A 25,283-nucleotide genomic window follows, 5' to 3' on the forward strand; every position below is an offset into this window, starting at 1 on the left:
CTCTCCCTCAGCTTCTCCATCAAGTGTGATTTGGTTGGTGCCCACGGTCTGTCCTCACGCAATCCGGAGTGTTGATCTCACAGTTGGACGTCTACTGAAGCATCCATCCGGTTCAACAACACTCTGTTGAAATCATTTGCTGGTATTGACTGTAGTATGATGCCTCACCTATTCTCGCACTTGCTGAGATCTACTCTCTTTGTTACCTTGATGAGATGTGCTTCCTTGTAGTCTCCTGATTCACCTTCTTCACTTTATTTTGTTTGGTATTTGTTGATTCCTGTCTTCCTACTCTTCTTTTCTTGAATGTTGATCAGAGGATCAATAGAGATTCATTGTTGATGATGGTGCTTCTTGGAATTTATCATCCAACGGGTTTGACTTTCTTCGGTCACCTCCAAGTTGTATTTTTATATTCTCTCCTAGAATGTCGGGTTGTGCGTGCGTTCCGTACGTAGTAGTTATTATCGTACTACGGTCAGTTACATGTCATATTAATTCCATCAAACATGCTTTTCATTAATCGACCGACAAATACGTGCATCAAGCAAAGAAGAAAAAGGTTCTTTGTAAATTTAACCGGTGATTTACATTTAATTGCTTGTAACCAATGCATTTATATGCATTCCTTTTGGTCCCTTGTAGACACCTGAGTAATTGGTTTTAAACGAAGATTGGTAAATCATTCTGTCACGTGACTCTTAAGAGGGTCGTGTTGAATGTTTGTGAATGTCTGATCATTTCTATCAGGAAATTTATTGAACACCTACAGATTTGTTTTTATTCACAGTAAATAAATGAATAAAATCTTTCTACCTGAATATGAATATTTCCACTGACGATTATGTCGATAAAACATTATCAGAGTCCAGTCACCAGGTCGTTGGTCAGCACTTCATAAAATAAAAAAAACTCCATCTTGAACAGATTCCCTAAAAGTCCTCATTCAACTCTTCACTTACTTCCAGAATTTCAAGTAGTCGATTCATGTTAGCGTTTGATATATAGGTACCACGATGACTACTACTGGAAGTTAATGCATCTGGGACAATATAGCCAATGAATTTATCGATTCTTAGAATTTCTTCATCCTTTACATTAGACAGTACCTTGATTCGACCGTACGGATGATTGTTATTGTGAAGTGAACAAAAAGATTACATCTCGGAGCCTGGACTCGGATCGGTAGATAAATTGATGAGACTAGACACTAAGCGGAGTAGTAAATTTACAATCTGTTGTTAATAGTTGTATAGAGAAATCTTTTCAAATGTTGGTCTTATTAAATTACAATTGTTTGTACTGCTCAGTAGTTCATATTACACCTTAGTGTCGATCAGTGTTAGTTGCCATATGAACATTCTGTGTTCAATGATCTAATATTATGCAAATCTTTACGGAATAGAAGAAAAACACAACAAGCATTCCAGTAATAATCATATATCACATTTAAAAAAACTAACTTCTAATTACGTTTGATAAAACGAAAGAAATAGGACACAGAAAATGTTTAATTTACTTATTTATTCTAAAGAGAAACCAAACTTAAATTCAGAAAATATGCTAAAAGTTCACTTGAGAATACTTTTAACTCATGATATCGATTTAATTGGATGAAACTATGCGTTCAAATTAGAAACCAGTGCACTGATGGTACAATCTCTGTATCTCTATTTGTTTACATATTAAATTGGAATCAATGCAGTTAATGTGTGAGTTAAGAGATCTTCTCATTGATACCTATAAATGATGTATAATAATTAGAATATAAATGTTAACAACATTCAAATCGCATTAATTCCTGTTCAATTCCTACTGAATTCATTTTCAAACTTCCAATTCAGTTATGGTCCCATATCTTCATCTGAAATAATTCAAGTTCTTTTACAGGATAAAATGATTTAACAATTGTCGTAAGTTGTTGTTCACAAGATATTTGTCTGAATTTCTTAGTAACTCAGTCGATTCCTTAAATCACCTTTATTGAACTTAGAGAACCGCTGGACAATAGCAAATTATTACATATAGGCGAACATTCATGACACATAGTATCAAACCTTGTTGTGCTCATACATAAATTGTCGAATTATGTACATTTTTAAACATTAATTATTCAACTCTCGGTTTTTGTACTTCATACAATCCCTGAACTTTATATAACATGAATACTGATTGTCAGGTGTTACATAGTTGACTGTTGCTGTGAATTAAAATGTAAAACGAATAATGAGTTTCAGTACTATCATTTCACCCTTCGTCGAATTCGGTTCAGGATTTGCACTATGGGAGTTGGTTTGAGTGTAGAATGACTTTTTTTAAACATAAGCTCCTCCCATACAATCATATGCCTGATGCTCATTCATTTTACAACGGATTCAAAACATCTCACTAACTGCTATTTACCAGTATCAGTTGATTTGAGATCAAAATGACAACCAGTTAGATTACACTTTACGTGTATCGTCTAGCTCATGACAGTCGGTGAGAAGATTTAAATAATTTCTCTCATTAGAAGTGAAAAGTGGAAGTATAGTGTACTGTTCATTGGTCACGCCTCGTTTACTTTTCTCCTGTCTCATTGGTTATGACTGTTTATGTGTATTCAGGCTGTTAACTTTACTTTGTAGAAAGTCATCAACGGAATGAAGTATGATGAAGTTGAAATATACTTGTTTTAACGATTAATTTGAATAAAATCTACATATTACTGACTTAGAAACTATTATCAAGTTTAGTAGATAATACATCATTTTTATCTACAGTTTCCCGTCCAAATTTGATATAGCTATTTCATACAACATAGTAAATTGTTCGATTCGCACTGATTCCCATCTTACCAAAACATATTCTAAGCTGAATATTTCATAGGCGAGTTTCACACATCGATTAAACGCTTTTTTCCGAAAGATTTAAATTTATTAAATTAATCTAACGATAAGCGAATTCTTTTTAAATTTAATGTACTACACAGCTTATGTTTAGTTACACGTGGTCGATATTGCGTACACTGATAGTTTCACCACGGAATATACACGGGTAAATTTCTTTCCACTGAGAAATCATGTTAGTTTAAAGACAAAATATGAAGTTATGAAATGCTACCTTTATTTTATAAGGTGAATAATTGTAATGAATACAATTATCACTGATAAGAGTAGGGCTTTACACAATTATCTCATGAGTCGCCTTCATCATTCTTTTATCATTCATAACGAGATGACAGTCTCTATCTAACGAGATTTTACACTACATTTTGCTGCCAATAAAATAAGAATTAACTTCGGATCTAATTTACACGTGAGTTTCTCACCATGCTACCTGTATCAAATCAGTCGTTCTCGAATATGCAGTTTGTAAAAAAGTGATTTTCAGTGAAGTATTTATTGTGATCAACTTTCGAACAAGCAAGAATAAATGAAATGTTTAATTGTGTACCAAAATGCAGCTTGCTATCAACACATAATACATAGAGACCTATAAATGAACAAACAAGCCAGGAATACATTGATAAAAAGTATTCTTTATCGGATAATATAATCAAATTATGGAACTATACCATTGATTCTCTTAAAATCAGTATAGAAACCTCTACACTGTAACAACATGACTTATTAATAACAACCACTAGCTACTAGTGCTTGGAAATTGTAAGCTGGAACTAATGTATTACCACACTTCTTAAAAGTGCATATTATACCAGCTGTTATTTGTGTTTTGATTATACCTTAGTCAATGTAACGAACTACCTTACAAACTTGAAATTATCCTGCATAATAATGCCAAGATAACCACACAATTAATATTGTTTGTCTACCTATTTACATGTTTATGAATGAAATCAACTTTCATTTTAGTAAACAAACTAATGGTTAATTTACAAAATACTATTGAATGACGCTATTGATTTATTGAGATGAAACAATGAGTTTCAAAAAAGAAACCCGTTGGTTATTTGTAATACCTTAAGTTAAAATTTAACTCATGAATAAATTAAAAACAATACTACTTTTTAATGAAACATTAATTTCAGTTTCCAGTCATAACATGTTGGACCAAACCATATTCAGTTAATCACACTTCATTATTAATTAGTAGAAGCAGAAGTATATTTCATACCCATCTATTTTAAATCTATCAAATACCCAGAGTTTCATTGTACCACTGAAGTTGTAGTACAACTAGGAATCTTTCAGTCAACCATGTAAGTGGAGTAGAAATAACTATGTTTTTTTTTAAATCTCTTAATTATTCTTGCTATTTATGGTATCGAACATGAGTTTCTTGTTCAATATGATTTTTATAATTTTTACAATCTATTCGGTTATTACACAATGTTTGAAGTAACAGATATTAAATGCTATGACTTATGGCTCGTTAAATATCACGTGACAAAATTGCCAATCAGAATACTGATTTATATGATGTTTTACATGTGCTAAATTAGTGTGTGTTAACTAGCACGAGGAATCTAGAGTCAACTCTGAGTCGTTAGTGGTCCTTTGTATAGTAACTTCATGCCTAACCCAACCCGTTCAGTTAAGAACACAAATATCAGCCTCAGCTATGTGAATCGTATGTTTCAGACATACATGATTTATATACAAGCAGATAGGACGGCATCACACCATAAAATGGAAAATAATAATTGTACAACATCAAGCCAAAAGTCATGTGTGTAGGAGACTGTAACTAATAGATTGGGAATAAATTAAGAATGGTAGATCGTATAATAGTAGTCAATAGGCTAAATGAAAGCTTATAATAAAAGAAATATGAATATACATATAATCTAGTTACTTCATAGCAGTTCAATATGAATATATGCAATAATAGTCCACAAATGATCCCTAGCAGTTATCATTTATTCATTCTTCTTTCGGATGTAACCCTAAATTACCATCATACTGATAACATCATTACTTACTGAATTGGGAATAGATCAGTCTGGTCGATCTTACTTGGAACGAAACACACCATTGATACCGAATAGAATTTAGATAATATTAGTTAAATTAACTAAGGAAACGACAGGAATCTCTATTTGATCACTGGATTAAAATGACTTTATTTTCAATATATTTTACCGTTTCTAAGAGAAAATTTTTTGAGTATCTGATAGATTACGAGAAAGCAAATTCAAAAAAAAACTTCAGTTTTATTAGACAATTTTGTTTAGTTTTAGTTATCTGCAAAATGAACACCAAACAAAGATGTTGTAAATACATACGAATTTCAAATACCAGTTTCATTTAAGATATTTGGTTCTTGTTTATATTATTACATCAATCACTATTCTATCAAAATTATGAAAAGAAATAATTTTGTTGATAGAAATTATTATTCTGATGTAACTAATAGATGACAGATAATTGAAATCAATTATTTATCTCTAAGTTCATACATATTTGAAAAGAGTATAACCTATAGAAAATAAATATACTTTTTCTTAAACTTAAATGCTTCTTTTTTAACCTTGATTATTTTAATTGTTATAAAATCAATAAACGGATTATTAAAAATCATCGGTACCCAGTATTTATACAATTAAGCAGTAATTAAAAGAAACCACTATTATGTAATCATACAATAAAACACTTAAAAAGTTCACTAACATCAACAAAGTAAATAGATTATTCAAGAGTTTAAATTAGTTAACATTGTAAGTTGTAAAGTCGTCAATAATACAATAATGAAATTATATTTGTCATACTTTGTAACTACAGCTACTATTACTACCATTGATTCAATGAGTAAAAAGTTATGTTATTAAAATATGATAGAGGAAAGTGAATAATAAACAATGTTTAATCAATAAAGATTGAGTATAATTTTTGTTCTTAATGTTATGTTCACTTTATCATCCAACTATAAATTCAAAACTAATAAATGTTTCACTGATTGAAATCATGAGTCAATTGAAGCTAGACCACAATGGAAAACTGGAAGCACTGGACGGCCGTTTGGTCCTATTATGGAACTCCTCAGCAGTGCTCATCATCTGCTCACTAGTGACTGACTTCGAGAGATACTCCTGGAGTTCTTGTGAGAAGCCGTTACCAGTGGAGTTCAACCGGTCTGTTGTGAGAAATCAACTCACTGAAGACAATGGTGTATGGTGGCGCAACTTCGTGGATTGGTTGAAATTAGACATTAACACCGTTGGATGCCGGCTCAGTGGTCTAGTTGGTTAAACGCCTGGTGCGAGACAGATAGGTCCCGGGTTTGAAACTTGCGGGGGTGCGAGATCGTGGATGCGCACTGCTGAGGAGTCCCATACCAGGACGAAACGGCCGTCCAGTACTTCCAGGTTTTCCATGGTTGTCTAGCTTCAATTGACTCATGGTTTCAGTCAGTGAAATTTCTAAACTCACTACAAAACCCCTTCTGATAATAAATGTTTATTATCTAAAAATATAATAATAATATTATAATAAGACAAAGAAGGACGCATATTTCCTGAAACACAGAAAGATTAAAAAAAGAAAAAAATTGTAATTTTTCATTTGTACATTTAAAAATGTCAAGTTCATCATAAATAATAATGAATGTTTAATGATCAGTCGATAGTAAGTTAAAACGAGTACTATTTTTGTGACTATACATTGATCAATACAACACACATTTTTGGATACAAATAGACAGTTATTCTAAACATTCATTTGATTGTTTGAGTTAATCACATTCAGTTATAAGTTTAAAATATGAACTCAATATAAAAGTAGCAATCACAATACAAATAATTATAATGAACATTGATCGGTTCTTTTATTTGTCACCAGTTAGAATACAAAATTTGAGTAGAATCTTAAATTTTATTTTTCGAGTGCAAAGTAATCATATTTCTGTGAATCTATTTGCATTGAACTTTATATATATAATTTGTTATTCTTATTTAATAGTGTGTTCTCTTATTTCAGATTGTCCATTATATTGATAAAATGAGAACTAGCATACTAATACCTTCAATAAAACTGATTAAATACTGGAAAATTATATTAATTATTATCGGATTACTTTTTAATATATATCTGTATATTCATATTTTAAATAAACACGATAGCATAATTTATACAAACAAATCATCCACATTATGTATAAACGATATTTTTACACAAATTGTTAAATCACAAAATTCATGGTTAGCATTTATTAATGCTTTAAATAATTTACATGTTAATAATTCTAATCAATTAGGAACAACTCAAATATCTACAGAATTATTCCAGTTTACATATTTTTCTTTGCCTATATTCAATGAAACAATAGAACTTCTAAACTTTAAAAATCAATTGAAAATACTATCTGAATCTATGAATACAACATATCAGTTCAATGAAATTTATACTGAAACAATCAGTAACAAAAGTGTGTCATATGTTAAAGATGATAAATCTGTAGGTGGAAGACATTATCCAAAATATTTCAATATGACTGAATATTTGAATGCCATGTCAAATGGATTTCCACCAAACGAAGTATGTTATATTCATTGAAATTTAATTTGATATAATGACATTCATATTTGATTATAATCATTTATATTCATAGGCTTTATACACAGTTATTTTAGAGTCAAATTTCCCTGTAGATTATAATTAATGATGAAACAGAAAAGTAATTTGTTTAAATCCATGAATTCTGACTCGTAACTCCATTGTATATATTGGTTGACTTGATCATTGATTTAGGCAGTTGATACAATTCAAATGATGTTTAATATATGAATCTCCTCATAGATTTAATACTCTTTCTTACACTGTAAGTCAAAGTCTCTTCATTTTAAAGTCTGGTCATTATGGTTAGTATTAATTAGCTATGAAGTGATTTCGTTTTATTTATGTAAATAATTTTTATTTCAATAAATGAGAAATGCTGACAAATTACTAATACACCAATTCATCTACCCCATAGAACGAGTTCATTAGTCTTTGAGTTAACAAGCAGAACCATCCTTTAATATTATAATTAATAAACCAACATTTAGACAAGATTTATAACTTAAAAGCTTCACTATTATTTGAACTTATCAGCAGTTTGATTTTGTAACCTGTCAAAATCTAATTATTTTGATCAATATTCTCAATGACAACATTGGTATTATCGTTAATGTATGACAACCGCTAACTCATTAGCTATGGCCTAAAGGGTACATGTAGAACTATGTTAACAACAGTAAATAAACGTGTCGAATTTTTGTTCAATTTATTGATGTAAATCCATAATAGAAACTCAGTTATTATCCACTGATTATATTCATTCAAAATCTCAACAAATTTTTTCTCAGTTTTCATAGTGGAAAAACGAGTGAATTTAGATACAAAGCTATGAGGAAATCCGATTACAATCAGGAATATCAGTACGGATTTCTAAATAAGACTCTTGTTATTTTATACAAATACCAGTTCAAGATCCAGTATGTGGATATTAATTATATCACATTTAAATTCATTGCCATCATAATCAATTCAGTACTCGTTTCTTTCTGAAAAATGCTTCTCTCAGTAGTTTATAGCTAATTTGATTCTTTATCACTTATTAGATTCAATATGACTGGTTGAAATCGTAATACGGGCATGTGAGTGAGTTTTGAGAATTGATCCCGATAAATAATTCAACTCAGCTATAAAACAACAATCAAGATACTCCTGATCTAAGTCTGAATATGATCTATGCTTCCTATCGGCGGCAGCTGTAGTTTTTTCACTGGGTTATGGTGTAAATTATATTACAGAATTTATAAAGCATTTTGATGTGTCCACACGAAATGACCTTTATTCGATGAAGAATTAGAAACAGACATATCCAACTTCACCAAGTATCAGAGAATATCTGGTATTGTAAAGTTCATTCCGCGTTCGAAACCAATTTTGTTCCAACTATAACACTTACGTTCTATTTTGTATGTTATTTCCATTAGCAATTATTCCGGTCTATATGTGATTCTCTAAAGAACAGCCGGATTATTGAGTAACTGTGTATCACGTGATCTAGTATCATGTTCATGTATGATAGTCCAAGGTTGATGGATCTTGATAAATTATATTTCTGTCATAAAACATTAAACGCATCACAATGATAATGAATAATAAAAAATAAATAAATAAATAATTCCATATTTAAGTTAGACAGTTGTGACCTTCCTGTTTTTCAGTATTGTTTTTAGTAGATAGAGATTTAAAATAAAACTATTTAAGATAGTTAATTTCGATCTTTAAATTGACAAATTCTACTAAGAAGAAAACTTACCAAAATAATATTATAATATTTGTTTAAATATTTCTTTAGGTCCCCATAAATAATGAACATCTATTTGTTTTGGAAACCCCAAGAAGTGCTTGTGATCCTTGTCATGAAAAACAGAAACTAAATTTGGTGGTTTTAATCAAATCTTGCACTTATTGCTATGAACAACGGTCATACGCGCGTAAAACATACATGAACAAAAGTCTGTGGAATAACTTAACAGTCAGATTTGTATTTGTTGTTGGATTACCAATACCAAATGAGACAAATATTTATCATTTTGATGGTGTAAATATTCAGTTGAATGGGAAATCATGGTCGGAATCGAGAAAACGTGAATTTTCTCGATGGTCGGTAATAAAAGAGTTGAGAAATGAAAGCAGATTTTATGGTGACATGTTGGTTGGTGGTTTCTTTGATACTTACTTCAATTTAACTACGAAAATGATGTTATCTTTTCGTTGGGCGTGTACCTTCTGTAAGAATATAACGCCATTATTTTTATTTATTGACGATGATTATGTACTTCATCCGAACAATACAATGAAACTCGTAAAGTCAATTAAAATATCAGATATGAAGTCATATGTCGGTGGTCCAATTCATGCAACATCAGTTGTATCGCGACCAGAAAATAAAAGTTACAACTCAAAGTGGGATGTTTCACCTCATGAATATCCATGGAGTTATTATCCTCCATACTTTTATGGTATTGGCTATATGATTGGAGCTGACGTTGTATGTGATGCTTCTGTTACAATGTCATTTACACAAAATCTTCGTATTGATGATGCATACCTTGGGATTGTTTTGGCGAGACTGAACAAGAAGCTCAATCAACTTAAAGGGTTCAGAGTATACACTGATACAAATTTCGAAGCATCAGGAGCAGTTATTATACAAAAATCAAGCGCTGGTTTACTGTTTGCTTAAACCACAATAATAAATTAGTCTTTCTTTCTGTAAATGTTCAGTTATAAATAATCTTATATTAGTCATCTGAATAAATGTATATTATAGACATGCAAATGCTGTCTGGCTAACAAGAACTAATTTTAATAGTCAGTTCATAATTTTATCGACTATTGAGAAGATCATAAAAGCGTATCATACAAACCAATTTATACATTTTATGACCATGAACTATTTTTGTATTCAATATTTCCTATGTCACTGAGTTACTTTATTAAACAAAGAAATAAGAATTATGAATCAATTATCCTAATTTCTGGTTCAAGTTCATGTTAAAATTTGTGTCAAGAATTCAAATTTCTCCATTAATCATCAAATGTTCACAACCTATGCATAATAATCAACAAACTGTCATCATCACATGGTGCTTATCATAACTGAAACAAATGATGAGCTAAGATGATAGCTTAATTAAACTCTTATTAATTTGCAATTAGTTCTTCAAATTAGAAGTCATATTATGTCAGATCTAAATCTTACTAGTGCACTATAGCAGAAGTCACTTAATCAGCAACAAATGATAGAATATTTAAGTAACAAATCCCGCATACCATATCAGATAGTTCTCACAGTAAATCTACACAGAATGATAAATTAAATGTAAAAAAAACCAACAACTGTTATCATGGAGATGGATCAAAAGTTAATCAATTGTATGTGTGATAAAAGTAATAATGATTTAAACTGATTCGTATATAGATTCTTACATTAATTATCTGAATAAACAAAAACCTAAACGTAATACATGCAATTTTTATTCATTTCTATATTTTGAATGTTTATTTTTTTTATCATCATTGTAGTAATTTGTATTTGGATTAATTTTTCACAGGTTTGTCGAATCTTTGTACCGATTTGTTTTTAATGAAGCCTATTTTGTGCAAGGATGCTGGTAGAATGAGACATTGAATTATTTTTGTGCTATGAATAACTTACCCGAGACTTTTTTCACCTACTAAATCTTCAGATATTCATTTATTTACTGGTGACTATTATTTTCATTTGTAAAATTTGCATCTTATTTTTAGCATCAGATCTCTTCAAGCAATCCATCGTCCATTTTAAGTTACTGCTTGAGTATTTCTCGGTGCCTCATTTTGTTCCCTAAAGTTTATGACCATTTTCAGAGACCCTGTATATATTTATACAAGTTCACTATTTGCTGATATCAGTCTTCTTTAGTCTCTATTAAATAAATCTTCACCCCAAGATTTGTATCTTGTGATGGCCATGCTTAAAATTTAAATGGGAAATATGATATCCAGGTATCGAAATTAAAACTACTAGTTATAGCTGTCAGATCAAGACTCATCTATCTGAAACCGATGAAGATTCAGGAAAATGTTTAACAAAGAAAGAGATTATTTGGGCAGATTGAAGAAGTAACTGAAAAACAGGTAATAACATTGTTGGTATAATTGTTCAGTAGAGTTCATTTACTCAAAATTCATTTAATATACTTATGATAGCGACAATGTGACTGAATGTAAATAAAATTGCCTAATAACTTGGAACATTTTGCAATTAATACTATTTCTCATTTCCCTGAACAGTAAAGTGGTCAATTTACTTTCACAGTCGTTATCTGAGATAGTCATTGAGAATATCAATGGAAATTTCAATTTTGTTGATCGTTCTTCAAGATATAGGCCTTCATGCCACTCGTCAACAAAGTGTACCTATAATCTTGAGGGAAGTGATGCTCCATGACAGACCGTGAGGCTGGGTGACACAGGATCTAATCCGTTAGGGAGTACCAGTTCCCTCAAGATTACATGTACATCTTGCTGACGAATACCAAGTAGCATGAAACTCGGGTCCAGGGTTTCCTGTTGACCACCTCCAACCACCATTTAATCTCAACATAGTGCACGCAAAGGCGAGTCACCTAAACTAGTGGCCACATTGCAACTTGGTCGATAGGATTCGATCTGAACTAAGAAGGACTCGACACACATGAAGTTGATCACCACCCAGTGATCAATCAATTGTCAAGACAGGTGATTTCATACAAAAGGACTGTATTCTGTTTGACGTTAACCAGATGATGATAATTAATTTGATAATCAAAAGAAAGTCACACAGAAAGCCGATCTATGCTAATCACTTTGCAAGTAACGGTGTCCATTTTTGAGATTTACTCTGTGACGAAATTAACGTAAATTAGTCACAATATAAGCTAATCAATTCTAAATGAAAGTACTTCAAACAAAAATTACAATAGAAACTGAATTGAGATACTGGAAGGATTATATTCAAATAGGGAATTTCGAAGATCGTATCATGACTGGAGGTGTCTGAAATCTTATACTGATACACAACGTGCTAAACGCCAACCCCCTAACTGACTACTTGGATGAGATTACAAAAATGAGCGAAAAAGTATATTGGACTGGCAAACAAAATATACGAATACTCATTTATATACTACAACTCTGAGATAGTGGAGAAGATATTCATCTTAGGTGGATTATTTTGATGAAGTTTTGTTCTCCAAGCTGCATGGTTTGGTCGTGGAGCTTTCATCGTTCTTCTGAAAGACATTATCATTACATACTTCAGGTAGAAGTGAAGTGTTCGAATTTCTCCACATATGGCTCACAGACCGCGATCTTAATTGGTTATTGTTGACCTTTAACCTGTCATTGTTTACTATTTCATTTTGGTTGTATCTCCCATTGATTTGACTTTTTGTCCTATATTTGTCGATAGTTTTTCTGATTGGTTGATAAATTGGATCTATTTCAATGTGTTTATTGGTTGCTAATTGGTCTGAGTGTCAAGCTTTTAAAAATTCTCTGGTGTTTTTAAAATTGCCTCTATCCACGATCTGAACATTCTGTGGACACACATTCGACTGGAATTCTAACACTTCATTTCTACCTGAAGTTTGCACAAAAAACAAAACTCCATCAAAAACACACAACTCCACCCCTTAGGAGATCAATCCACCTCTTAGCTAATGAAATGCACTCCTCCTTCAGGTCACTTCTGATTGCAATCGATTGACCTTCTCATTAGGCTACTTCTGATTGTTTTACCATATCAGATTGTACAATGCTAAACCTTCCCCCCTTTATGACATTATCATGAATTAATAAAATGCCGGCTCATCGGTCTAGAGCTTAAGAGTTCATGCTTGAAAATAAATGTCCTGGGTTCTATCCCTGTGTACATTGTTGTCAATACGCGCTGCTAAAGAGTCTGAAATTAACCTCCGTAGATGCATGATTAAAATGTTTTCTTTAAAATAGGACAGTGTATATAATAATTTATTCTGACCCTTCAAAACATGCATATGAACAGATAATGTTATGGTCCTTTTCATTTCTGTATAAAACTGAACAGTTTCCAAAGCACGTTTTAAACTTTGTTAGCTTTAACATATATTGTTAGATTTAATATTAGCGATCTATCAAATACAATCTTCACAAAGAAAGCTGTAAATTAACATCTATGCTACGGTACAGACTAGTCAAATCATTGAGTTCTCGAACATGAGTATAGCATTATCAGTGAATATTATTCACACTTATTACATGGTATGTTCAAACTGAAAAACATTTGTGGAGCAAGTATGAAAAGTGAAGATGAATGCACATGAACTTTTACTATCAATATAATATCATATATAGATTCAATAAAATTGATAGAAACAATTAACTAAAACTGGGAAACATGTTTTTAGGATTATTTTAATAATGAATAACATTGTGTGATGTCACCTAAGTCTGATTATATTTTTAAAGAGTTCCTCATAGTAGTTAATCTACTATTAACTACTATTAGTTAATAATCAGAATTCGTTTATTAACCTGTACAATGAAAGATCTAACACTCATTTGAAACATGAAAACAGAAGTATTAAAAGGTGCTCACTTGTCAAATATCTTTGTCCTAATAACACTTTAACGATTATTTATCGATAAAGATGACTAATAACATCAATACTTCGTTCATGATCGCTTCTAACCTTGATGTAAAGACTAATTTAATAAAAACTTATTGGCTGCATAACTATTATGTCTATTTCTATACTATGTTCATATGAGTATGCGAAGATAGAATGATATTTTTTCTAGAAAAAAATTTCCAATAGTTTAAATGTTGTATATTTTCTGTTCAACATCAACTTATGCGCAAACGTATTTGAATGGTTAATAAATGATACAGTGCAACGTCTTTCACAGCAGAATTTGGTATTACAATATTCGAAACGAATCCATGGATTCAAAAAGGAGTTTTAGATCTATCACAGCCTTGAGAATTTAATTTTGTGAACCCTTTCATTTTATTTTGACTGAGTTAGTCATTGTTAAATGGAATTGGAAATACATATACTTCTATGGTACGAATTTAAAATCCATCACAATTTTAACACCGTGTAAATAATTTGAGCATTTTTCCAATTATAACTTCTCAGTGTTCACAGTGTTAGACAAAGTGTTAATCATCCTAAACGTTATATGCCTTGTAACAGTCATCTAAAGACTCTGTCTACAGAAACATTCATAGATTGTTGTTGAAAACACTCTCAATCCCTATATTTCATAAAAACTACCATGGTTTCTTTCACTTTATTCGATATATTTCACATTAATTTGGTTGAATGAGAAAACAGCTGATGATAATACGTGACATAACTGACATATAGTGATGACGTGGAATTAAACTAAAGGTTATAACCCATATGTAAAAACATTTTGAGTTCTGCTAGGTAATAGCAAATAAATCTATAAAATATTGAAGTTAAAATAAAAATCCTTTCCATTGAACAAATGAAAAACATGTCCTGTGCACATGTTAGTTTTAAGTAAGTTCGATTTTATTTTATGCTCACTAACTATACATTATTACGACTGTCAAATATTAATGTGAGAGTACGCATAAAAACTAACAGCAGATAGGTCGAATACATTTAGCGAAATCGATTACCGTAATAAAAACACGTGTAGAGTAGTGTATAACAATTAGAAAACGGGTGTTAACAACATTCAAATCGCAATAATTCCTGATGACTATGACAAGATATAAACTTTGTGGAATATATTTTTCTAAGAAATTGACTACAGTTTTCATATTGACTGTGTTGTTCTTTCAAATACCATCAATTATTCTGTATCATAATTACACAACCAACAATTCAGTGGGAGAGGGATTTTTCAGTAGTGATGTTTTGTTTCACATGAAAATGTTGAGCATATGTACGAAGTCGGAGCAAAAGTGGCTTCAATGTGTTGATCAATTGAATGATTTGAGAATAACAAATTATGTAAGATTGTCTGGATTCCAACCATCAGTTCGTCTGTTTCAAACACCGTTAAACTACGGACTTCTCGATATACAAATTCCATTTACAATAAATAGTGAGAATCATATGAATGATATGTTGAATGAACGTTATGTTTTGTCGAATAGTAGTGATGTAATTCCAATGTCTAACGTGAAGTCAAGTGTGAAAATGAGAAAGAGCAATGTGCATCATCCGAAGTATTTCAATGTGAAAGAAGCACTTCATGCTATTGAAGTAGGGTTATCTGATGACGCAGTAAGTTGTTTGACTGATTGTAAAGATTCTATTAGTTTATATAGATGTTGAATATTAAATTGGTTACTCGATTAGTAAATTTCTGTATAATCACCATTAGGCAGCTTGTCTGGAAGAGCACTGTATTTGTCCAATTTGAGAGTGATTATTCTTCCGTTTTTGTACAACGTTACCGGTTATCTCACCCGAGTTTCACTTTCGAAAATGTGTTGATACGTGAAGTGAGTTTTTATGAGAGAGACCAACAGTTTTACTGATTCTATAATCCCACTTTATGGACTGATCTTAGTGAAATACTTAGTGACAAACTGAAAATCAGAAGAGACTGATTGGTTGTCACATTCATTTTTGAGACTCTCCAGCAGTGCATATCCGACTACCTCAAGACCGACCAAAATTTGGACTATCAGGTTGAACTTCCAAACCACCATCTGATCAGACATGCATTAGTGCACGTGTTCTACTTAAGTCATTTCGTAATATCCAATACCGTTGGTGATATTTTTCTCATACAAGACTCCCCTGAGATCGAATGGTCACGGGTTCTCACTAGAACTTAGTAAATTATCTTTTCGAGTTAGTCACAAGTAGGTATATGGTCAGTCAGTAATGTAAAACTATGAGATTCACCAATCATCATGACATTCAACCGTTAGCTTATATGAACGTTTGAGACAATGTCACTTCAAGCACGCTTTACAAAGAATTTGACAGTGAGAGGTGCAACATCTCTAAAGAGTGCAATAGCTCAAGATTTTACTGACAGCGGCTGTTTTGCTCACGTTTACGAATCTTCTGAAATAATCAGGTGACAACAGAATACAGCTTCTGTTCACCTTCGTGAAGCAGTAGCAATCAGGAAACTCAAACCAGATTTATGTGTCCAGAAAGAGACAGTAGTGAATTTATCATTACCTTGGAAGATTGACAAATTTGATTGGAATCACGTGCAATAATATTAATAATAACTTTGTTATTATTGTCCTAATTTTGATATGCAATATTCACCAAACTAAATATTATTTTATGAACACTAAAATAAATTTGTCATTCATCTAAACAAACGTGGACTCTTCAAATCTTCTAAAATTATTGCGTAACTATTTATATCTACTCCGAATTCTAGATAATTGCGATCCCATAACTGTGTGCCTTTTATATGTGTTTATTCAAGTGATCCGAAACTTACATGAACTCATCAATTCCTCTATAATCGTGTTATAACGTGAAAAATATTTGCTGCGGATTAAGGGTAGCGAATTATTGCTCGGACCAAAGACGCGCAAACACGTAGAACGACCTAGGGTTCTGATTGGTCTCGCTTCCCTGTCTAGCCCAGCCAGATGAGTCCAGAACGCAAGTCACAGCCTCGGATATATGAATCATTATATTTCAAACATACTTTGTTTATATACCAGTCAAGCAGACCACAACGTACCATAAAATAGAAAATAACATTTTACAATAATGGCCAACAAGAAAATAACACGTTAACTAAATATTGACCAATAAGATGATACCATTTCATGTCCAAGGATAGCATTAGGCTTAACAGGATAATTTTTGGGATATTTTCCTGAATATCCCAACAAATCGTCACACGATTCATCTTATCAGTATCTGGACGCTATATTATTAATGCTTCAACCCCCTCTTCTGTTGTTTAATCCCATCGTCAAATGACCTAATACTTGTTTATTCACACATACGCATACGGATGTGAGTAGCAGATGCAAAACGATGATATAGAATGGATTTCTATTAAGCTTCATTATTTGCTACAAAAGATTGATCCAATATTTATAGCTTTATGTGAAGCGACAAACATTTGAAAATCAGATGAAGTTATTAAGGTACTTCATGAAGATGGTGAGATGAAGACAACTAGTGAAATAACATGATAAGTCTTGTCGATTGAACGCTATATTCGTTTCCTAAGCTATTCTGGTAACTCGCAAGCTAGAACTACACAGCGCCCTGAACACCAGAGAGAAGATGCAAAGTATGAGAGAAATACCTTACTCCGAGTTTCGTTTTTGTACAGAAAATCATGGGTATTTATAGATGTTAGCGTTTGTTAAATCAACATCATATTTCGGCCAATCCGTTAGCGAAATATTGTACTACTGACGAATAGTAGCACGCCACGTTGGAATTCTAGAATGCACCGTCGCGCTGTGATTGGCTAGGACTCTTCAGCTCCTTTTTGGGACTCTAGAGGCTCCGTTGAAGTTCTCCGAAAGCCGACTCAACACAAAATTCTTGAGTGAAGACATCATTGGGAAGTAATATGTGGATCACTCAAATTGAGTTTTACACTGGACATCAATTACCGTTTCTATAACTCCATAGGAACAATGAAATCGAATTACAGTTGAGAAGTGAAATTTACGTTGAAATCATTATATGATTTAGTTTGTTATTTCATGTTGTTGTATTGACGAGTTGAATCACACAGCTAAATTGACTAGGTCATTAATGCTTTTCATTTGGAACAATATTGTTTTCCACTAGATATTCATCAAGCTTAACTGTAATATGCAGTAATATTTATATGCATAGATGTAATTACTAAACCAATCAAGGCAGTTTATGAGTCAATGATAACAGTGGAATAGAAATGTCTTGCAAGTAGAACTAGGAAGATATGCTCAGTCGACAGAATGAATGAGGAATTAGATCTCATACATAATATGTTGATTGAAATGAGTTATCGACGAGAAGAAACATTTGCATGTAACAAATAGGGAAATAGCGACATCAACGGCTATTAATAAACCACTTTTCCTAAAGCTGCAATTCAACGAAGATGAAGATGGTGATGTGCTACATGATTATTGTAATAAATCGATATGTTCAATCTCACATCAGTCATAGTGTAGTTGCCTATGAATGAATAGATTTGTGGGCACTGAACATTCAGAAATAGACTAGGTCATTAATGCTTTTCATTTCAACGTGCTTCACAGCTTCATTGAAGTCTATAGAATTGGTTTGATGTGATGAAATTGATGGATTTTGTAGCTTATTGATTGGTATCACAAAAGAACAGATATGCAGAGAGTTTACTGTTATGGCTTTCCAACTTCATATAGCACGTTCATGATGAAGTCACATTAGCCTAAAATCGTGTGACTACTGATAAGTACGTAGTAGTTAGAATGGGTAATTGAGACCTTCCATCGTCTGCAAACTCAACCGTTTGGTGTTGTTGTTGTTGTTGTTGTTGTTGTGGGTAAATATCGTGAAAATTTCCTAAAACTCTCATCACAGATAATATGGATGGATGTGATTTTAAACGAACAGTGTAATGGCATGTGTTTGAATGAATGTGATGAATGCGATTGGAAAAGCGTAACAACGAAACTGGATTTATGAAAAGTAGTTCGATTTAGTTGGTGTGATGTTGGAGGTGTTGGTGATAAATAGACAATTGAATGTGGTGCTGAAACAACACGAGCAGTAATCAAACCTGTTCCTAAATAGTCGGTAGACTTCGGGAAGCCTGACGAACACTCAACGATAAGACCAGACTGGTTGAGGACGAAATCACAAACTGTCCTAAATAGAATTGTGTTGACGTTTGTATTGAAGATTGTGACTTTGATGTTGACCGGTAGTTGTTTTGAGTAGTAGATGTTCTTCGATCGTGGTTATGCTGGACGTGCTTTGCGAATTTGTGCCTTCACACTTGCGTCAGATTTTGTTTGTTTATTGATGGTGCTAATCAGGTATGTAGAGCATTGCACCTCTCCCTCAGCTTCTCCATCAAGTGTGATTTGGTTGGTGCCCACGGTCTGTCCTCACGCAATCCGGAGTGTTGATCTCACAGTTGGACGTCTACTGAAGCATCCATCCGGTTCAACAACACTCTGTTGAAATCATTTGCTGGTATTGACTGTAGTATGATGCCTCACCTATTCTCGCACTTGCTGAGATCTATTCTCTTTGTTATCTTGATGAGATGTGCTTCTTTGTAGTCTCCTGATTCACCTTCTTCACTTTATTTTGTTTGGTATTTGTTGATTCCTGTCTTCCTATTCATTTGGTGAAGATTCTTCTGAAATTCATCTTCATTCTTCTCGTCTTATTTATTAGATTTTCTGATTTTAATTTAGAAGAAAGACAACGTACAAGGATTATACATTGTAGTAGACTTAAATTCAGAAAATATACTAAAAGTTCACTTGAGAATACTTCTGACTTATGATATTGATTTAGTTAGATGAAACTATGCGTTCAAATTAGAAACCAGTGCACTAATGGCACAATCTCTGTATCGCTATTTATCTACATACTAAATTGGAATCAATGAAGTTAGTGTGTGAGTTAAGAGGTTTTCTCATTGATACCTATAAATGATGTATAATAATTAGAATATAAATGCTAACAACATTCAAGTAACATTAAATCCTGATGACTATGACAAGATATAAACTTTGTGGAATATATTTTTCTAAGAAATTGACTACAGTTTTCATATTGACTGTGTTGTTCTTTCAAATACCATCAATTATTCTGTATCATAATTACACAACCAACAATTCAGTGGGAGAGGGATTTTTCAGTAGTGATGTTTTGTTTCACATGAAAATGTTGAGCATATGTACGAAGTCGGAGCAAAAGTGGCTTCAATGTGTTGATCAATTGAATGATTTGAGAATAACAAATTATGTAAGATTGTCTGGATTCCAACCATCAGTTCGTCTGTTTCAAACACCGTTAAACTACGGACTTCTCGATATACAAATTCCATTTACAATAAATAGTGAGAATCACATGAATGATATGTTGAATGAACGTTATGTTTTGTCGAATAGTAGTGATGTAATTCCAATGTCTAACGTGAAGTCAAGTGTGAAAATGAGAAAGAGCAATGTGCATCATCCGAAGTATTTCAATGTGAAAGAAGCACTTCATGCTATTGAAGTAGGGTTATCTGATCACGCTTTACGTTTTTTGATTGGTGATGGCTAGGTTATTAGTTCATTTCGATAAACACGTTTCTCATTGTTTTGATAAATTTATACGTTATCAGCATCAGTTCGTTGCTTCAAGGAAGAGCATTGGATAAATCAATTAAGAAGGTAGATATCCTTTGATATTGGAGACAATGTGAGGGGTGGTCACTCTCATTATTTTTCATTTTCACAGTGAACTTGTAGATGAACACTTTTCCTCATATTGTTCTCCGGGTGGTGACCAATGTCATGGATGTCTGGTGCTTCTTAATACATATCGATTTCTATCGATCGAATTGCAGTGTGGTCAGGGAGCCTTAGTTCCTACTAGATAACAGGCACACATGGAGATATAGTATCTATCAGTCTATTGAAATGGAATATTCCGAAATTCGTATATTTGATTGTACTGAAAGTTATTGGAGTGTTAAAAACATCACATTACACTCTTTTCGTCTATGAAACTCTTAATGGAGAGTAAATCAAACATGTAATTCAAAGTCTAACATAGGATTTATCGAACGAATAGTTGGTAAATCTTTGTGAATTGATACAATCAGATATGTAACAGATGGTTCCCGGTGAGGAACACCAGAAAATATAAATGTCATGTTTATCTGAAATTGCGAACTTGAGTATACAGACTGTTATCACTGCCTAATAGGTGACGGATTATGCACATAATAACCACCGATTGATCAAATGAAGATATCAGTTACAAGTGTACGGAAGTTCGTCGGTGGATGAAGTAACTTACGCTTGCGAATATTGATCGCCTGGTTGAAATACACATGAGAAATACCTATGAGCGAACGATATACCACATGTCAGCTGTTAGTTTCAACAAACTAACAAGTTAAAGTCGAATACTGATAGCGAAGCGGTCAGAAACAGGTGACTTACTTTGCATAGAACATGGACAGCGTTAGAGTGAATAGCGTGAGTATGTTCTACCGGAAAGTACAAACTAGCTTGACATGTTAATAAACTGTTTGTTCTTTTGAATGTTCACGGTTTCGTATTTCGGAACATGTAACAGCACAACCTGATTTGTTAACCGTGTTAAAGCAGATCGTTTTCACAGTTTGTGTGTTGGGATGTCTATCAGACGAGTTCAGTGACTGTAAACATCCATAAGCAGGCTGACGTAGCTCTTAGTGCGTTATCAACACTACTGCGTCACAATGATTGTGGTTAACTTATGATATGATCGAGGTTAAAACGGTGACCATTAGCACCTAATGATTACTAAAATACCGGAAGTTCATCATAGATTTATACATGTATACCTTAAATATTCATTCAATTGAAACGTTTATTTATGAATCGATTCAGAACAAATGACGTTCATTTGGAAATGCATATGGTTTAGCATGCATGTTGTATGTCAAAGTAAAGGCATAGCTATTGGGATGACTAAATTGTTATTGATGTTTGGTTTTGAATAGTGATGCATTCTAGTGATTACAACTAACATAAATGATGCATCTGATGACTTCCTAGTATCTCCCACGTTTTTAGTGTTGGCTGGAGTAAACACTTCAGTAAAATATCCACTCAAACAAGAACAGTGTATTTTACAGCACTTGCCGTTGATACATATCTCATGTAGAAATTGATTGTCATCTACCAGTTCACCAATGTGATATTTCCGTGGTTTCTTTCATTCTCTATTCCAGAAGCCGGTCAACGGAGGATCGATCATTGTTGTACAACTACCAACGAGTGCTTGCAGTCCCACCAAACCACCAGAAAGTCTGGATCTCATAGTAATAGTGAAGTCGTGTATCTATTGCTTTGACAAACGATCGTACGCTCGAGACACCTACATGAAATCACACCTGTGGAAAGATTTCCGAATTCGATTTGTTTTCGTTGTTGGATTGCCAACCCCAAATGAAACGGATGTGTATCATTTCGACGGAGTCACTGTGAATCTTGGTCGGAAGGCTTCTGAACTCTCTAAACTTTACGAGAGCTCACGATGGATTGCTGCTAAGAAGCTGAGTGACGAGAGTGGAAAATTCAATGATATGTTGGTCGGGTCATTTCATGATACGTATTTCAACTTGACGTCCAAGATGATATTGTCATATCGATGGGCTGCTACATTTTGTAAGGGACAAACACCATTGTATCTGTTCGTTGATGACGATTATGCATTACTGCCTGAAAACACTATTCGACTTGTCAGGAGTCTGAATGCTTCTGTTTCGAGATCGACCGTAGGAGGTTTTGTGCATTATACAAGTGTAGTGGCAAGACCGTCAAAGGAGAAGTTCGATTTGAAATGGTCGGTATCAGTGAATGAATACCCATGGGATTACTATCCACCTTACTTCTATGGAATAGGTTATTTGTTGGGTTCAGATATTGTCAGTGATGCTTCTGTGGCTATGGCTTTCACACAAAGCATTCGTATAGATGACTCATTTTTAGGAATTGTGTTGAGTCGACTAAACAGGACACTGACTAATATGAAGGAGTTTTCGTTGGATGAATCAATACCGGAAAATAAATCTTGTCTAGTCATTATCGATATAGATATTGCGGGTGATGTTATTAATTGGAAAACTGGCGACATTATGAACTATTAATTACATTTTTCTACGGTAATTGGACGAAAATTCACAGTTTTATTTTCATTTTAACTTATTTTGACATAAATGATACTCTTAACCTGTTGAGTACTCCGTCTGAATAAACTAATGCATTAGTTAACGTGAAATAATTGTGTATCAAACAAATAGCTTATCAAATAATTTTGTGATCTCAGTATGTACTGTCGAATCAACTTTTGGAATACTTAATCAACTTATTTTGTCAAAGTGTTTCCGAATGCAATGCAATTGTTCAATATATTTTCCAAAATTATTTTTATACTAATACATTATTCTACGCTGTTACTTTATTTGTTTGTCTTCGTTAAACTTTATTAAATAAGTAACCATCGTGTACATTCTGTCCTTACGTATTATTTGTTAATTGGAATAAAAAACTTATTCACTAATCAAACAAAATGCTTTTTATGAAACTTCTAAAGTGAAAAGATGCGATTCACTAACAACATCACCCTGAGGAAATTTATTGTAGATAAAATCAAATGCTTAGAAACCTGATTTTACGAAATATGTGGCAACTATTTAAACTATTTGAAACATAATGAAAATGAAAGTGTTACTTTTAAGTCTAGGAATCTAGGAATATAATTACGACTTTTATTGTAATCAGAAAGAATAGTTCAACAATCACTCTACCAGGTAAACACAGGTATCATTAATTCATAAACAATAAATAATTAATTATTCTCAACATTATGAAGGCTGATCAATGTAGTCGAACCTTGAAATAATTTAAAAAAAAACAATTTTAAACCAATCAAGGCAATATGGGTCTATAATCACAATGAAATAGAATAAGTCTCTACACATAATAGGTAAAAGTACAAGTTTATAGTAGTAGGAAGACAGGTGAACTGATAATAGTAAGAATAATAAAATACAACAAAACTCTTATCAATAGTTAAACGTTAGGATTAGAAGGTCAAACATGAGTAAATAGACTAGGAATAGTAATCACAAAACATTAAAATCATTACGTAATAAGATGTGTGTAAATAATTAGATAGTGAAGAATACAAAGAGGCGGAAAATTACAAACAAATAATGCACATGGAAGAGGCCAACTCAGGTAACTTATCCTTCGTTTGAGTAGACATCGCTGGTCGACAAGAGAAGGTCGACGCAAGATTGGCTGCATAGAATGTCCTGGTGATTACTTTGGTTAACCTATATTTCAGAGTGTCACTAGCCACATCCCCGTTGAATTGCACTTTCATGTATAAAGGTTTCTTATGAACAGTCGAAATCTCCGACTTCTCTATTATATCATACATGTACTTCTTAATGAAAGCGCTGAGGTAGCTGATCTCGGTCAGTGAGTTGTAGGCCAATCCGTTCATTCTACTTGAGCCATATTTTGACCGTGTTAATTACTCGTTTATCAACCTTGACTGTTTTTATATGAGAGAATATAAGTGCACTTCTTATCCTATTCATCACATTTCTGTAGCTTATTTTTTTCGGCTATAAATATCGATTAATGCTTGATTAAATCGAGTTGAATAATCAAAAGTTTTCAGTCGGAAAGTTCAACTTGAAATATATTCAAACTGTGTCAATAATAATCGTTCAATAATGATAAAGTTACGTTTCATAAGGAGCTCTAGTGAATTATTTTGCCCTCAGGAATGCATATGCAATATCACTTTTGTCTAGTTCTTAAAGTAACCCAAATAAAAAAAACGGTTGTTCATATTAAATTATAGGAAGTGATGACAGTCCGTGACTAATTATCAAAGGATTTTAAATATTGCCGAATAAATGAGCTTTTTGTTAACACCTTTTTTGCATTTTTGTTTAAGTTTTACGGTCGACTACTGTGAGCGCTCTGGCGTGAAGCCACAAACATTTGAAAATCAGATGAAGTTATTAAGCTACTTCATTAAGATCGTCATATGAAGACAACTAGTGAAACAACCGTCTCGGGTGAAGAGGTCA

At 32.7% G+C, this 25,283-nt stretch overlaps 1 protein-coding gene across 2 annotated transcripts; it reads left to right on the forward strand.

Annotated features, from left to right (window-relative positions):
- Positions 1-1,723: 1,723 nt before the first annotated feature.
- On the forward strand, positions 1,724-23,954 carry MS3_00004044 (uncharacterized protein). Of its 2 annotated transcripts, XM_051211934.1 has the most exons (5): positions 1,724-1,913; positions 4,031-4,201; positions 6,918-7,475; positions 9,286-11,612; positions 22,404-23,954. In XM_051211934.1, exons 3-4 carry the CDS (start codon positions 6,939-6,941, stop codon positions 10,174-10,176), a joined length of 1,428 nt encoding a protein of 475 aa, XP_051072055.1. In that variant the 5' UTR covers positions 1,724-1,913; positions 4,031-4,201; positions 6,918-6,938; the 3' UTR covers positions 10,177-11,612; positions 22,404-23,954. The 2 variants fall into 2 exon arrangements, with proteins under 2 accessions (XP_051072055.1, XP_051072056.1); XM_051211935.1 differs by lacking the exons at positions 1,724-1,913; positions 4,031-4,201; positions 6,918-7,475; positions 9,286-11,612 and adding an exon at positions 15,329-15,742.
- Positions 23,955-25,283: the final 1,329 nt, after the last annotated feature.

This window comes from Schistosoma haematobium, chromosome ZW (genome assembly GCF_000699445.3).
Source record: "Schistosoma haematobium chromosome ZW, whole genome shotgun sequence".
NCBI classification, from domain to species: Eukaryota; Metazoa; Platyhelminthes; class Trematoda; order Strigeidida; family Schistosomatidae; genus Schistosoma; species Schistosoma haematobium.